The sequence below is a fragment of the Schistocerca cancellata genome, chromosome 11 (assembly GCF_023864275.1).
Source record: "Schistocerca cancellata isolate TAMUIC-IGC-003103 chromosome 11, iqSchCanc2.1, whole genome shotgun sequence".
Classification (NCBI taxonomy): Eukaryota; Metazoa; Arthropoda; class Insecta; order Orthoptera; family Acrididae; genus Schistocerca; species Schistocerca cancellata.
This window is the reverse complement of record NC_064636.1, coordinates 67068058-67081598: the sequence shown is the minus strand read 5'-3', so window position 1 is coordinate 67081598 and position 13541 is coordinate 67068058. Positions and strand designations below refer to the sequence as shown.

At 45.9% G+C, this 13541-nt stretch overlaps 1 protein-coding gene across 1 annotated transcript in view; it reads left to right on the top strand.

Annotated features, from left to right (window-relative positions):
* Window positions 1-13253, top strand: part of LOC126108207 (ankyrin-3-like) — a 413426-nt gene extending 400173 nt beyond the window's left edge. Inside the window, exon 5 of the mRNA XM_049913443.1 lies at window positions 12796-13253. Coding sequence (XP_049769400.1) covers window positions 12796-13183 — 388 coding nt within the window. The 3' untranslated portion in view covers window positions 13184-13253. The remainder of the gene's footprint in view (window positions 1-12795) is intronic.
* The last annotated feature ends 288 nt before the right edge of the window (window positions 13254-13541 follow it).

Genomic DNA, 13541 nt, shown 5'->3' with positions numbered 1-13541 from the left:
ACGTCGTCGAACTGTTCGTGCAGATGGTCGTTCTCTTGCAAACGTCCCCATCTGTTGACGCAGGGATCGAGACGTGGCTGCACAACCCTTACAGCCATGCGGATAAGATGCCTGTCATCTCGACTGCTAGTGATACGAGGCCGTTTGGAGCCAGCACGGCGTTCTGTATTACCCTCCTGAACCCACCGATTCCATATTCTGCTAACAGTCAATGGATCTCGACCAACGCGAGCAGCAATGTCGCGATACGATAAACCGCAATCGCGATAGGCTGCAATCCGACCTTTATCAAAGTTGAAAACGTGATGGTACGCATTTCTCCTCCTTAGACGAGGCATCAGAACAACGTTTCACCAGGCAACGCCAGTCTACTAATGTTTGTGTATGAGAAATCGGTTGGAAACTTTCCTCATGTCAGCACGTTGTAGGTGTCTCCACCGGCGCCAACCTTGTGTCAATGCTCTGAAAAGCTAATCATTTGCATGTCACAGCATCTTCTTCCTGTCTGTTAAATGTCGCGTCTGTAGCACTTCATCTTCGTGGTTTAGCAGTTTTAATGGCCAGTGGTGTATTATTCAGACAACATTCTGCATCACTAGAAATACGTCTTCTCGCCACGGCAACTAAAGGCAGTCTCTCTAATTTAGATTTTTTTCACAGTTTTCGGAAAATATTGAAGTAGCTTTTTTGAATTTGTACTGAGGCATAATTTTACTTTCACTGTGTAAAGGAGTGTTGTCGCTTTTTGAACTTTCACCAGGTCCAGTGTTTAATTTTGACTATGTGAGGCAAGTATATGTGACATCCATTGCCCCGGGGGGAGGGGCGGATTGAATGGAATATCAAATGCGAAGAAACAGGACACCAGTTGCGTTACACAATTTTTATCGAAACTAGTGTGCTCTTTCTTCACATAGACATTCTTCAAAAACAGACGTTGAAAATGAACAAAAATCTAAACGACAAAACTGGTCGCTGCAGTGGACTCGGGGAACTGCTGGCGTAATCGGCGCCCAGCGCTACCAACAGAAATGGCAAACGTTTAGATTCACGACCCAGTTCTGGCGCTACAGCTTGAGGGTTGATGGCGTTTGCAGAAATGAAAAAGCAGGGAAGTCGACGTGAAGTGTTGCGGACAAATCGGATACGTGACGATACCAGACGATGGACCCACGAGACACCTTTCAGTGTGCCACCTACATGCAGTTACCGCAGCTCGCACGGTGGTTGTCGGGAGGCGTGAACATCCGTCGCTTTCCTTTCAGTTCTTGCTCTGAGGGGCATAGCTTGTTGATGTACAGAGTATCCAATAATAAATCAATACTCCAACGAACAGCTCTAAAACCGGGAGTGTACTTACGACGTGCAGCCCATATTTTTATAGGCAGGCACGTTGATGATTTTGCTCTGATATATCGATACTTTCGTCGATACATGGAGAGCAGATAACGGTATTTTATTTTATGTCGATACATCGGATACTGTACATTTTAAAAATATCAATTCATAGGCAAGCTCTATCATTCCGCAATCGACGTCTGTTAAAACCCGTCGTGCGGCCATCAAGACGTCGGAAAGCCTTTCCGAGGAGCCACCTCAGTACAGGTGACAGCGGCGCCAACACGCCGCCCTTTTATACCTTGCATACGCGATACTACTGCCATCTGTATGTGTAGATATCGCTATCCCATGACCTTCTGTCAGCTCAGCCTCTCTCTGCCTGGAAGCACCCGGGTGGTTCTACAGCGCAAAAGACCTGCTGTCAATTAGAAATCAGAAACTACTCGAAATTGTACGTAGACGGAATAGATTTTAAATAAGCTAAACATTTATTCAAAATAACTGATGCCTTGTCATCCACAAACTAAATACTTTCCTTAGTGAAGTGTGTTGTTACATTTTAATTAAGAATATAGTCAAATTGTACACCATCGACTGCTAGGCACATTTGGAATGGCTGTTTGAGAGAGCGAGATGAACTGGACAAGCTACATTGGATGATAGGTCGTTGTGTGGTCTGGCGCGCATCATCTGACATACCTGGGATTCATGTCAGACTCTATCTTTCAGTGCTCCCCGTAGAAAGAAATCCATTTGAGTCAGATCAGGGTATCTGGCTGGCCTTTGTACTGCAGCATTCCGTCCCATACACCGGCCGGGTAACTTTCCATTCATTGGTCACTTTGGAGCAGGGGAGGGTCTGGGCAGCGGCCGTGTTCGATCCACATAAACTGTCGCTTGTCCACGGAACTACCTCTAGAAGAACAGGCTGGATGTTAGTAAGAATATGTGCATACGTATTACCATTTAATCACCCCGTGGATGAAGTGAGGTCCCACAATGTAATTTCGTATCGTGCCAAATCATACATTGGTAATTCAAGGCCGTTAGTATTCTACCTGATGAAGCGATTTTCAGAATCGTCTGCCATGCACTGCAGCGCAGAAAGACAATATTTTAAGCCACGTTCAAAATCACGTCCTCAGGAGTTCCCTGTGGAGTGTCAGATGGTAAGGGTGGCATCAATGTAAATGCGGGGTGGGAGTGACTCTCGTCTGGCTGACCCCTCATTCCTTGGCTGCACGTCTGGTGCCACTGTGCCAACTGATAGGCGTCGCAGCGAGAGCGGCTTCCTCCAGTGCCCTGTCGGCTGCAGCCTTCGCCCTCGTCCTCTGTGAGACGTCGAAGCTGCGTCTTCGCACTGCTGACCTAATAATGCGTGCAAGGGTCTGGCGCGATGAACGACGACGGAAAGGACAGACATTCCTGTTTCGACAAAATTTCTTTGACATTCGCCATATAAAAGCAGCAGTGTAAATTCGCCTAATTAGTGTACACGTCTGCATGCAACGTAAATTGTACCAGAAATGACCTGCATATAGACGACACAGTTGCTTGGTAGTCCTGCAGTGCAGACAAGTAAACAGTGGAGGGGTCTGGTACAGTGGCGTAGCCCAGCCTGGCCGTGTTTTGTTTACAGCGGAGTACCGTGTGTCTGGAACCTCGTGAGCGAGCGAGCTAGCGAGTGCCCGCCCTTCCTACCCAGCCACGTCACGAGGTGCTTCTACGGGATGTTCCGAAACATGGGGGGGGGGGGGGGGGGGGGGCACTCAGGCGAAAACGCTTGCTATTGGGTGGAGCGCAGTGACGTCACGAGGACCCTGACGCGGCGCAGCCGTATGCTTACACGGCAAATGCGCCGCAGCACAGACTCGGTGCCATGTTACTCGTTCATTTTACTTTCGCTTTCGTTCGATACGCATCTGTACAAGTCAAAACAAGGGGCATGACAGGTTTTGTACACATTAACAGTAAATAAATGATGATTAAGTTGGAAAATAACTCGCTCGTTTGATGAAGAAGCAGATATGAATATAGTCTGTTTCTACTGCCGTTTACCAGACGACGATGCAATCCATAACTGCTTCCTCTTTGCGGCACATTTCTTCATTGCTTCCAACTTTGCTTCTTGATTGAGATGCCTAATCGTTACAAATGTTCTCGTTTTTACATAAAGAGTAATAACTGGTTCATGGACCTCAGGAAACTTTTGTTTTGTAATAGAGCACAGAGACTTTACATTTTTTTGTTTACACAGTCCATTTCCGTGAAAAGCAGCAAATTCATCTTCAAACAGCAACACTGTTGTTTTCCCATGCTGGCGTTGGAGTGTAAAGACCACCACGAGATGTAATTGATATCCAGTCTGCAGCATGATCTCCTTCACTTTTTGCTCCTGGAAAGCCCAGTGATTTATCAATGTTGTGGCACTTAAATGCAATATAGCCTGTACTGTATTGTACCGCATCTGGAAGAACATCTCACATTACAGAGTCGTCCCCCATTGCTACCACATCTGTCAGTTAATTTTCTTCCACATTCACAGTTTCTGGGATACCTTGTAGCAGCTCTTCTTCAACAACATACACACAGAGCTCACTGGTAATGAAACTTGGGGATGCAGGATCCGGGTCGACGTCACACTGGGAAGACTCCGTGTTTAATTCTTTAGTAACTGGCGTGTTCCCAGAGAGAGAGAGAGAGAGAGAGAGAGAGAGAGAGAGAGAGAGAGATCACTTGCATTACCTGTCAGTATAAGGAGACTTACCCTGCTCCTTACTTCAAAAGGTGTAGGATTGTTATGAAATATACCTAATCCTCATACCCTAGGAAAAAAACTTTCCACGCAATCTTGATTCAGTCTGTAAGTTAATATATAGCTAACTTACACACTTCTCATACTTCCGAAAAGACCAAAGAGAGACATTTTATTGTAGTTATAAAACCTTTTTGGAAAGGCTACATTCTTTCTTTGTCACCAACGCGCATTGCTGGACAGATATCTAAGAATCTGTTAAAAGTATTTTCTCAAATTGAGAGATTAATTCCAAACCCACTACACAAGGATGAGCATTCATATTTTGGAACTCTAGAGTTCAAGGCATCAAAGATGTCGTTAACGAGTTCAATAAAATTACTTTCAACGTCTTTATGAAGAACATACTTCAAAGCCTGAGCTGTTTGTCGTGGAAATAGTCGCGCTGCCGTCTGTACATTGTGCCTTGCTTGTCGAGTTACGTTCAAGTGCGCTTCAGTAATGTGGTGTGTTATCGTTAAGTCACTCTTCTGATGCTTTAAAAGTTCCTGTGTAGCTGCCTTGGATATTTTGGATTCATCAGGTAGCGTAATGCCTGTATCCAAGAAACGGTTCCGTAATAACTTTAACAGGTGTGGTACATCGAAGAAAACCTATACATTCGTGGTGTCGTCTGCTTGATTTACGAAATAAGTTCTCTCTGTATCGACAGACAGTTCCTTCCAAACTTTTATATTTTTTCCGTCCATATCACACGTCACAGCAACAACACCGATTCCTGATGCCTCAACTACCTTAATGATGCTCTGAAGCAAATTACTGGTAATCACAGTGTCAAAATCATAGTAAACTGGTTGTTTCCACTGCTTACACAACCCACGTATCGTGCAAACTTGTACATTGGAATGTGGTCCGACTACTACGTCTTCAGACGAATCGTAACATGTGCGGCCATCAAAATTGATTTCGTCAAATGTCAGAACTGCTTGTCTCTGTCTCTCTCTCTCTCTCTCTCTCTCTCTCTCTCTCTCTCTCTCTCTCTCGAGTAGTAAAAGTGTGTGACTTGGCTTTCAATAAATGCAGGATATCTTCAAGAATACCCGGTCTGTGTTTAAATTCCTTCGTCCGTTTCTGAAGGGTTGGCCTGCACGGCAAAGGAATTTTTCGCTTTCGCAAATAAGTGTATGCTTTAGGTGACAGAGCTCTTAAAGTTAATGCATGGGATGTGTCCTCTAAATTCCACTTTACCCTTTTATTTTCGTTTAATAGGCATCTTATTTGCGCCAGTGTAAAACAATTTCATAATACACTATTTACACTTTTGTGCAATGTTGCTTTTTCTTTCACGTCAGATGACTTTTCTGCCCGCTTCAGCGAAAGAACACGTCGGAGATCTTTCGTTTCACTTCGTAAGGCTGCATCACATTTTTTAGTGCCGCTTCTTACTGTGCATTCAATCTCGGCCCTCAGTTCCTTAATTTCCGAATTCTTATTCAATAGTTCAGTGGGTGCATGAACGCAATCTGTACATGTGCTTCGGTCGACTTTCTTTTTTTTCGGTGACACAGTTTCTAAAGCCGTCAAAGCTCGCTTTTGCAAACTTCTTGCTCCACAGCGTTGTGCACGACTTCCGGATCCCTAAGGAATGAATTTAATTTTAATTTTATTATTCCTAAAATTATTTACTGAGCAGGCCTACTCTTTCTAAAATTTTTGACCAAGTACTATGCAACTGCATTAATTTCTCACTAAAAATCAGATCAATAGACAAAAGCGATTATATATCACCGGCATAAGCGGCTACAATAGCATAGTTTGATAAAATGTAAAAATACAATGTAAGAGGAAATACAGTTATACGAACCCATAACCTCCAACATGGGAGTCAGAAACCATACCACTACGCTGCGAAGTCAGCTGGTCAGCATCAGCTATTGTTACAGAAGTAAATGTAAACAAATTACGCGAAATATGCTGATTTTGTCATTTGAACTACACTCCTGGAAATTGAAATAAGAACACCGTGAATTCATTGTCCCAGGAAGGGGAAACTTTATTGACACATTCCTGGGGTCAGATACATCACATGATCACACTGACAGAACCACAGGCACATAGACACAGGCAACAGAGCATGCACAATGTCGGCACTAGTACAGTGTATATCCACCTTTCACAGCAATGCAGGCTGCTATTCTCCCATGGAGACGATCGTAGAGATGCTGGATGTAGTCCTGTGGAACGGCTTGCCATGCCGTTTCCACCTGGCGTCTCAGTTGGACCAGCGTTCGTGCTGGACGTGCAGACCGCGTGAGACGACGCTTCATCCAGTCCCAAACATGCTCAATGGGGGACAGATCCGGAGATCTTGCTAGCCAGGGTAGTTGACTTACACCTTCTAGAGCACGTTGGGTGGCACGGGATACATGCGGACGTGCATTGTCCTGTTGGAACAGCAAGTTCCCTTGCCGGTCTAGGAATGGTAGAACGATGGGTTCGATGACGGTTTGGATGTACCGTGCACTATTCAGTGTCCCCTCGACGATCACCAGTGGTGTACGGCCAGTGTAGGAGATCGCTCCCCACACCATGATGCCGGGTGTTGGCCCTGTGTGCCTCGGTCGTATGCAGTCCTGATTGTGGCGCTCACCTGCACGGCGCCAAACACGCATACGACCACCATTGGCACCGAGGCAGAAGCGACTCTCATCGCTGAAGACGACACGTCTCCATTCGTCCCTCCATTCACGCCTGTCGCGACACCACTGGAGGCGGGCTGCACGATGTTGGGGCGTGAGCGGAAGACGGCCTAACGGTGTGCGGGACCGTAGCACAGCTTCATGGAGACGGTTGCGAATGGTCCTCGCCGATACCCCAGGAGCAACAGTGCCCCTAATTTGCTGGGAAGTGGCGGTGCGGTCCCCTACGGCACTGCGTAGGATCCTACGGTCTTGGCGTGCGTCGCTGCGGTCCGGTCCCAGGTCGACGGGCACGTGCACCTTCCGCCGACCACTGGCGACAACATCGATGTACTGTGGAGACCTCACGCCCCACGTGTTGAGCAATTCGGCGGTACGTCCACCCGGCCTCCCGCATGCCCACTATACGCCCTCTCTCAAAGTCCGTCAACTGCACATACGGTTCACGTCCACGCTGTCGCGGCATGCTACCAGTGTTAAAGACTGCGATGGAGCTCCGTATGCCACGGCAAACTGGCTGACACTGACGGCGGCGGTGCACAAATGCTGCGCAGCTAGCGCCATTCGACGGCCAACACCGCGGTTCCTGGTGTGTCCGCTGTGCCGTGCGTGTGATCATTGCTTGTACAGCCCTCTCGCAGTGTCCGGAGCAAGTATGGTGGGTCTGACACACTGGTGTCAATGTGTTCTTTTTTCCATTTCCGGGAGTGTATATACTAGCTTTAAAATAGTCAACATATCGAGAATACTTAAAAAAAGGGCTATTTCTAAGACAAATGTACCTATTATATCCAGGAGGGAAAGCAAATACACTTGAGCAACATTATTTATTGCCTGTACAATATAGCGAGTCATTCACTCCCGTAAAGCAATATAGTAATGTGTGAAAAAGCATTCCATTTATGTGATTTCGTTTGTATTACGGTAATTTTTCAGTTTCTATTATTGAAGGTGTTACGTATATGCAGACGTCTTACCCTTGCGTTTGCATTACCGCTTTCCACAATTTCTTATCCACGCCAGTTCGGAAAGTTTATGCAGGGGATTGCTGCTGGTAATAACTTCTTTCTTGAAGGTAACCCTAGAAGCTCATTTCTCAAATCCCGTTCACAATCTTCTGGCCGATAGTGACCTGACCACACACGTGCAGTTTTCACATTCACTGTGTCCTCGCGTTTGCATCGAACCATCCATTCACGTCGCAAGTGCCCATCCTTGGGAGAAACGTGACAAGTAACGTCCGTCGTCGTCCGAGCACTATTAATGCAATGTGCCACGGCACACTTACAGCGAGCCTTGCTCGTGGCTGTCTCAAAACTGAATGCACGGCACTGCAGCCTCCTCTCCGTGACGTCAAGGCGCGCGAGGGCGTCTGAGTGTTTTTTTACTCGCTTGGTGCCGGAATGGCCTGCCTGCTTTTCCTATACGCCTCGGTTCCGAAATGCCGTGCCGGCGTTTCCGCGGCGCGCGCCTCAAATCGGTGGCGACGCACTGTGCAGGCCCATCCGGGCAGCGTTCATTTTTAGGTAAATGAGTTGGCACCACTGCGAGACAGCACACGATAGCCATCTCCCGAAACACGACATTGTGGAGTAAATTACATCCACACAGGAACAGAAATCAAAAGCCAGGGTTGCTACATCTGTTACGAATATACGTCAGAACGCCTGTTCATCTGAATGCATTTTCGTCTACAATTCCCTCCTAAATGTATGGATATATTCCGAAGCGATTATAAACGAAATGTGGTGTAATTATACCGGACAACTGAGGACTTGCTCTTCCATTGTGTTTGCTCTAAGAGGTAAAAGTTCCCCTTGATTGGGTGGATTGAAGCGCAACCATTCTTGTGATACGAGTAGTGCTCAGAAGTAACGGGAAACTCGCCATTTCACGCGTTTTATTACTCAGATTCATACGTCCTTTTTGTCTTCGTGTGTACAACGTTATGCGTATCGGTTACTTAGTGTGTCAGGTGTTAGAAAGGATACTGGTATTTTAAGAGTATCTGCGACTATTTGTTTACTGTAAAAACGGATTACCGCATTTGTATTAAAATTTGCTATGAGAACGGATTAAAATGCATCGTGGTTTTAGAAATATTATATACTGCTTTTGGTGAGTATACTACGAGTGAAATAGGTGTTTGCGACTGGTATAAACCTTTCGAAGAAGATGATGAGGATGACGAGAAGGTCATAATAGAAGACGAGCTGAAAGTTAAACCAAACGATGCGTAAACCAACACTCGATCGACTCGGTAACAGACGGCCAAGACCACTGAAATGTGAGTGTTACGTTTCTGACAGTGATCTCCGGTTTTGACAGTACAGTGCACCACGACTCCTTGTCCCAAGATGAAACGGCCAGTGGGCAGATCTTCTCACCAGCTCAACCCCGATGGCTTGAAGCAACACGGAAAGGTGTCCCGCTTTGTGGCGGAACAGTTCATTGCTTCTGCACTGCGATAGCGCACCTGCTCACAGTTCGTTGCCAGCTTGTGCATGTTTGGCTAGAAACAATACTGTAGTGATGTCCTTGGCCCCATGTTCGCTCCATGTGTGACATTTTGTTCTCAAAAATCAAGACAAACCTTAAAGAGCTGTCTTTTACATAAAAGATGACATTCAAACTGCACCTCTGAGAGAACTAAACGCTACCATAAGGATTGTTCCAGAACAGTTTTAAGCATTGGAAGAACCACTGGAATAAATGTATAATATGTAATAGGAAATATTTTGGTGAAGACGACATTGATGTAGACTAATAAATAAACCCAGTGTTGGACACAACATTCACTGCTGTTGCTTGGACTGTCATATTGTCCATTTTGGTGCCAATGTCACGACCCTGTCACCGTCTTCTAAGAGGAATGTCGTTGGTTCACCACCCAAGTTTCGTCGATAGAAAAGAGTTCTGTTAATTTCCTGACTTGTATCAAGTATTTGCATCGCCAGTTAGTAATGACTTCTCTCGAGAGAGACCTTTCCTTTACTTAGAGGTCTGTTGCAAGTAAATCGCATTTCATGCAGTGTCTTACGCTAAACAGCTTTCTTCCAAGGAAAATAATTTTTTTGTTTTTACGGCAACAACTAATTTGTGTAATGTCAGCAGTAGTTTTTAGCCATACAAAAGTCCCTATGGTTGATCAAATTACCTATTTTGAGAAGCTGCTTGCAATGATGGATTTATACTCCAAATTTCGTAGTGCACTTTCTTGGCGGTTCTGGCAAACTGTGTGGTTTATTTTCGGTTGCCTTTCTGATGCGTCCAATAGCGGCAAGGCTGAGTTGTGTGTAAACTACAATCCTTTCTTTTTGAGACGGGCAACATTAGCCCCCAGCTCTTTCTGTGCCGACTCTTTAATACAATCCGTGATTGCAATAGAGGTGACTGAGCCATTTTTACCCCAAAGATCGCAATTCTTTGCATTGTGCAGATTTTCCTGTGATGTGGTGCGCTTGTCGATCATCTCTGAATAACATATTCGTACATGTCCACAGAGCATTTCACACGGTGGATTACTGTCGACTGTTGAAGAAGATACAAACGTGTGGAATAGGTTCACATGTATGCGAGTGGACCTCAGCTCTTAAGTGACAGAAACCAGTATGTTGTCCTCAGTGGCGAGCGTTCGCCAGAGGAGGAGAAGGAGGAGATTTAGTGTTTAACGTCCCGTCGACAACGAGGTCATTAGAGACGGAGCGAAAGCTCGGGTTAGGGAAGGATGGGGAAGGAAATCGGCCGTGCCCTTTCAAAGGATCCATCCCGGCAAAACGTTCGCCAGAGGCAGGAGTGCTCCAGAAAAGGGTGGTGGGACCGCTGTTACTGTCTGTATACATAAATGGTCTGGTGGACAGGTATGTGCAGCTGTTTGCTGATTGTCCCCTAGTGTACAGTAAGATGTTGTCGTTGAGTGAGTGTAGGAGGACACAAGGCGAGTAGGACAAAATTTCTAGTTGGTGTGACGAATGGCAGCCAGCTGTAAATGTAGAGAAACGTAAGTTGATGCAGGTGAGTAGGAAAAACAGACACATGATGTTGAGGTACAGCAGTAGCGGTGTTCCGCTAGACACAGAGGTGTCGCTTAAATGTCTGAGCGAGAGTTCGCAAAGTGATACGAAATGGAACGAGGTTGAGAGGAATGCGGTAGGGAAGGCGGGAGGTCGACTTTAGTTTGTTGGGAGAATTTTAGGAAAGTGTGGTTGGCCTGTAGATGAGACTGCATGTAGGCCGCTGGTGCGACCTATTCTCGAATACTGCTGGAGTGTTTGGTATCGGCAACAGGTAGAATTAAAGGAAGACAGCTGTAGGACTGAGAGCTGAGCTGCTAGGTTTGCTGCCGGTAGTTTCGAGTGACGCAGAGGTGTTGCGCAGAAGCTTCAGGAACTCGAATCGGAATCACTGGAGGGGAGGCGACGTTCTTTTCGAGGAACTCTGTTGAGAAAATTTAGAGAACTGTTTTTTGACGCTGACTGCAGAACAATTCTAGTTGTGGCAGTGTACACGTCAGACAAGGCGTGTGAAGATAGGGTGAGAGGCACTGTCGCTCATACAGAGTCATACAGGCAGTCGTTTCTCCCTCGCTCTACTTGGGAGCGGAACGGAAAAAGCAGATGACTGCAGTCAGTTGAGAACTTTTTATGTGTACCAGTTACTACTATTGTTTCATACTGTTGCTGCTCCACCTACATTGATTATTTTGTACTAAATGCAGCAGTTTTATTACGTCTGTAGTTTCTAGTTGGTATTTCACTTGTCTTTGGAGCTTCTTACTGGCTCTCTCGCTTGGGATTAGCCTTTAACTTGCATCAGCTGTGGGGAGAGGTTCCCGCGACATTGGTTAAAGTTCAGCAATGCCAGATCTGTACAAGTATTTTGATATTTGTAAGTGAACATGCAATAATCAATTAACACTGAGTTTTTCTATTTCTTACAGACACCTGATTTCTTTCTGGCATGATCTAATTTATGCATAGCATTAGATACAGGAAATACAGTACTTTTTTGAGACTGGTCTAAAGTTACGGTTTAAGTGTTTGTAGTACTACTGAAAGAGAAATTTTACTCGGAAGCAGCGTAGCTGGTGTACACTTTAAGTTGACTTAGACCTTTTTAAGTATAAATGTAAAGTTTTACGCCTTCTGTAGTGGTGTGTAACTTATTTTGTGTCCAGAATTTTCAGAAAATGCAAAAAGTTACACAAAGTTAACATGAACGAGTATAGTAGTTGTGCAGGATACCGCCTGCCACAGACCATATGGTGGGTTGCAAAGTTTGTAAGCAGATGGAAATGAATGTTCCAGTGGATGTATCTCTTGTTGCATGCATGATTATATGAGCACATGTGACGATTATTATGCAGCGGGTAGTGAGTGAGTGTGTGTGTGTGTGTGTGTGTGTGTGTGTGTGTGTCAGGGAGAGTCGACCTGGTGCCCGTGTTGTATTTGAAATATTCGACCGACTTATTGTGTACGAAGCAGTGACTTTTATATTTTTTGTCGGTAGGTCAGGAAATTTCCATGTTACTGGTCTGAATCACTTAGCTGTCTGGTGAGGAAATTATATTTCAGTACTTGCAGATGCGTTTAGTTTCCAGTGTTTTCTTCCTAAGTGACTGAAGGAATTGGTACGCAGAGAAGGTAGTTTTGGGGTGTGTTTGAATGTAGATGAAGGGTTGGGTAGCAACTGCATGCCGAGGTGAAAGGAGGCGGATCTGTGGAGTGAACTATGAGGAAATGTGCCAAATGAATTTAAGAGATGGAGTGCACCTATTTTTAATGGGAGATGGGTGAAGTTTCTGATTATGGGCTAGTTCTGTGCATCTGTCTGTAATACGCTGGTTAACCCGTATCGCAGAAGCGAGATTTCTAGATTTGTGACTTGTCGCTCGGAAGAAGTGTATTCAGAATTGTTGGCAGTTTTGCGGCTGTGACAGTTTCTTTCATTTGGTGTGTGTGTCTCGATAGTAGAGAGTAAGTGTGTCGATGTTTTGTGCAGGAGCCTTTCTGATGCAGAGCGAGACAGGAGGCTGAGAGAGGCGGCTAAATGGGGGGCGGTGGAGGAGGTGCGGGCGTTGCTCGCGGCTGGGGCGGACGTGGCGGCGAGGGCCAGGGACGGGGACACCGCCCTGGACTGCGCTGCACGGAGAGGCCACGCGGCTGTGGTGCGGCTGCTGCTCTCTGCGGCGTCCGACCCCAACGCCAGGACTCAGTGGGGGCGGACGCCGCTGCACTTGGCGGCATGCTATGGCCGCGCAGAAGCGGCGGCTGCGTTGCTGCAGGCCGGAGCCGACAGGGGGCTGAGGACTGATGATGGGGAGACCCCCCTGGACTACGCCAGGCAGCAAAACCGGCAGCAGCTCGTCGAGATGCTAACAGGGCGTTAATACGTGCCACTAGAGAAAATAACATGTACTTCATTCTACATAACATTAAAATAAAAAATTGAAAAATGAACGCTTTCTCTATTCATTTCTACCTTTTGCAGTCCACACAATTACTCCAGTAACACCACAACTACTGCAACAACAGGAGATATCTGTAAACCAACGTGACAAACCTTCCTTTTCAGAATTCACTACGTAAAACATTTCACAAGCAATTTCTGCAAAAGCTCGGCAACAATTGACAAATACTCCATCATTCATAAACTTCACTTCTCTCTCCCTCTCTGTCTTGCGTTTCTCTTCCCATATACAGTATTCAAACAGCTTACAAGAATACAGCCGACGTCTCTCACAACCG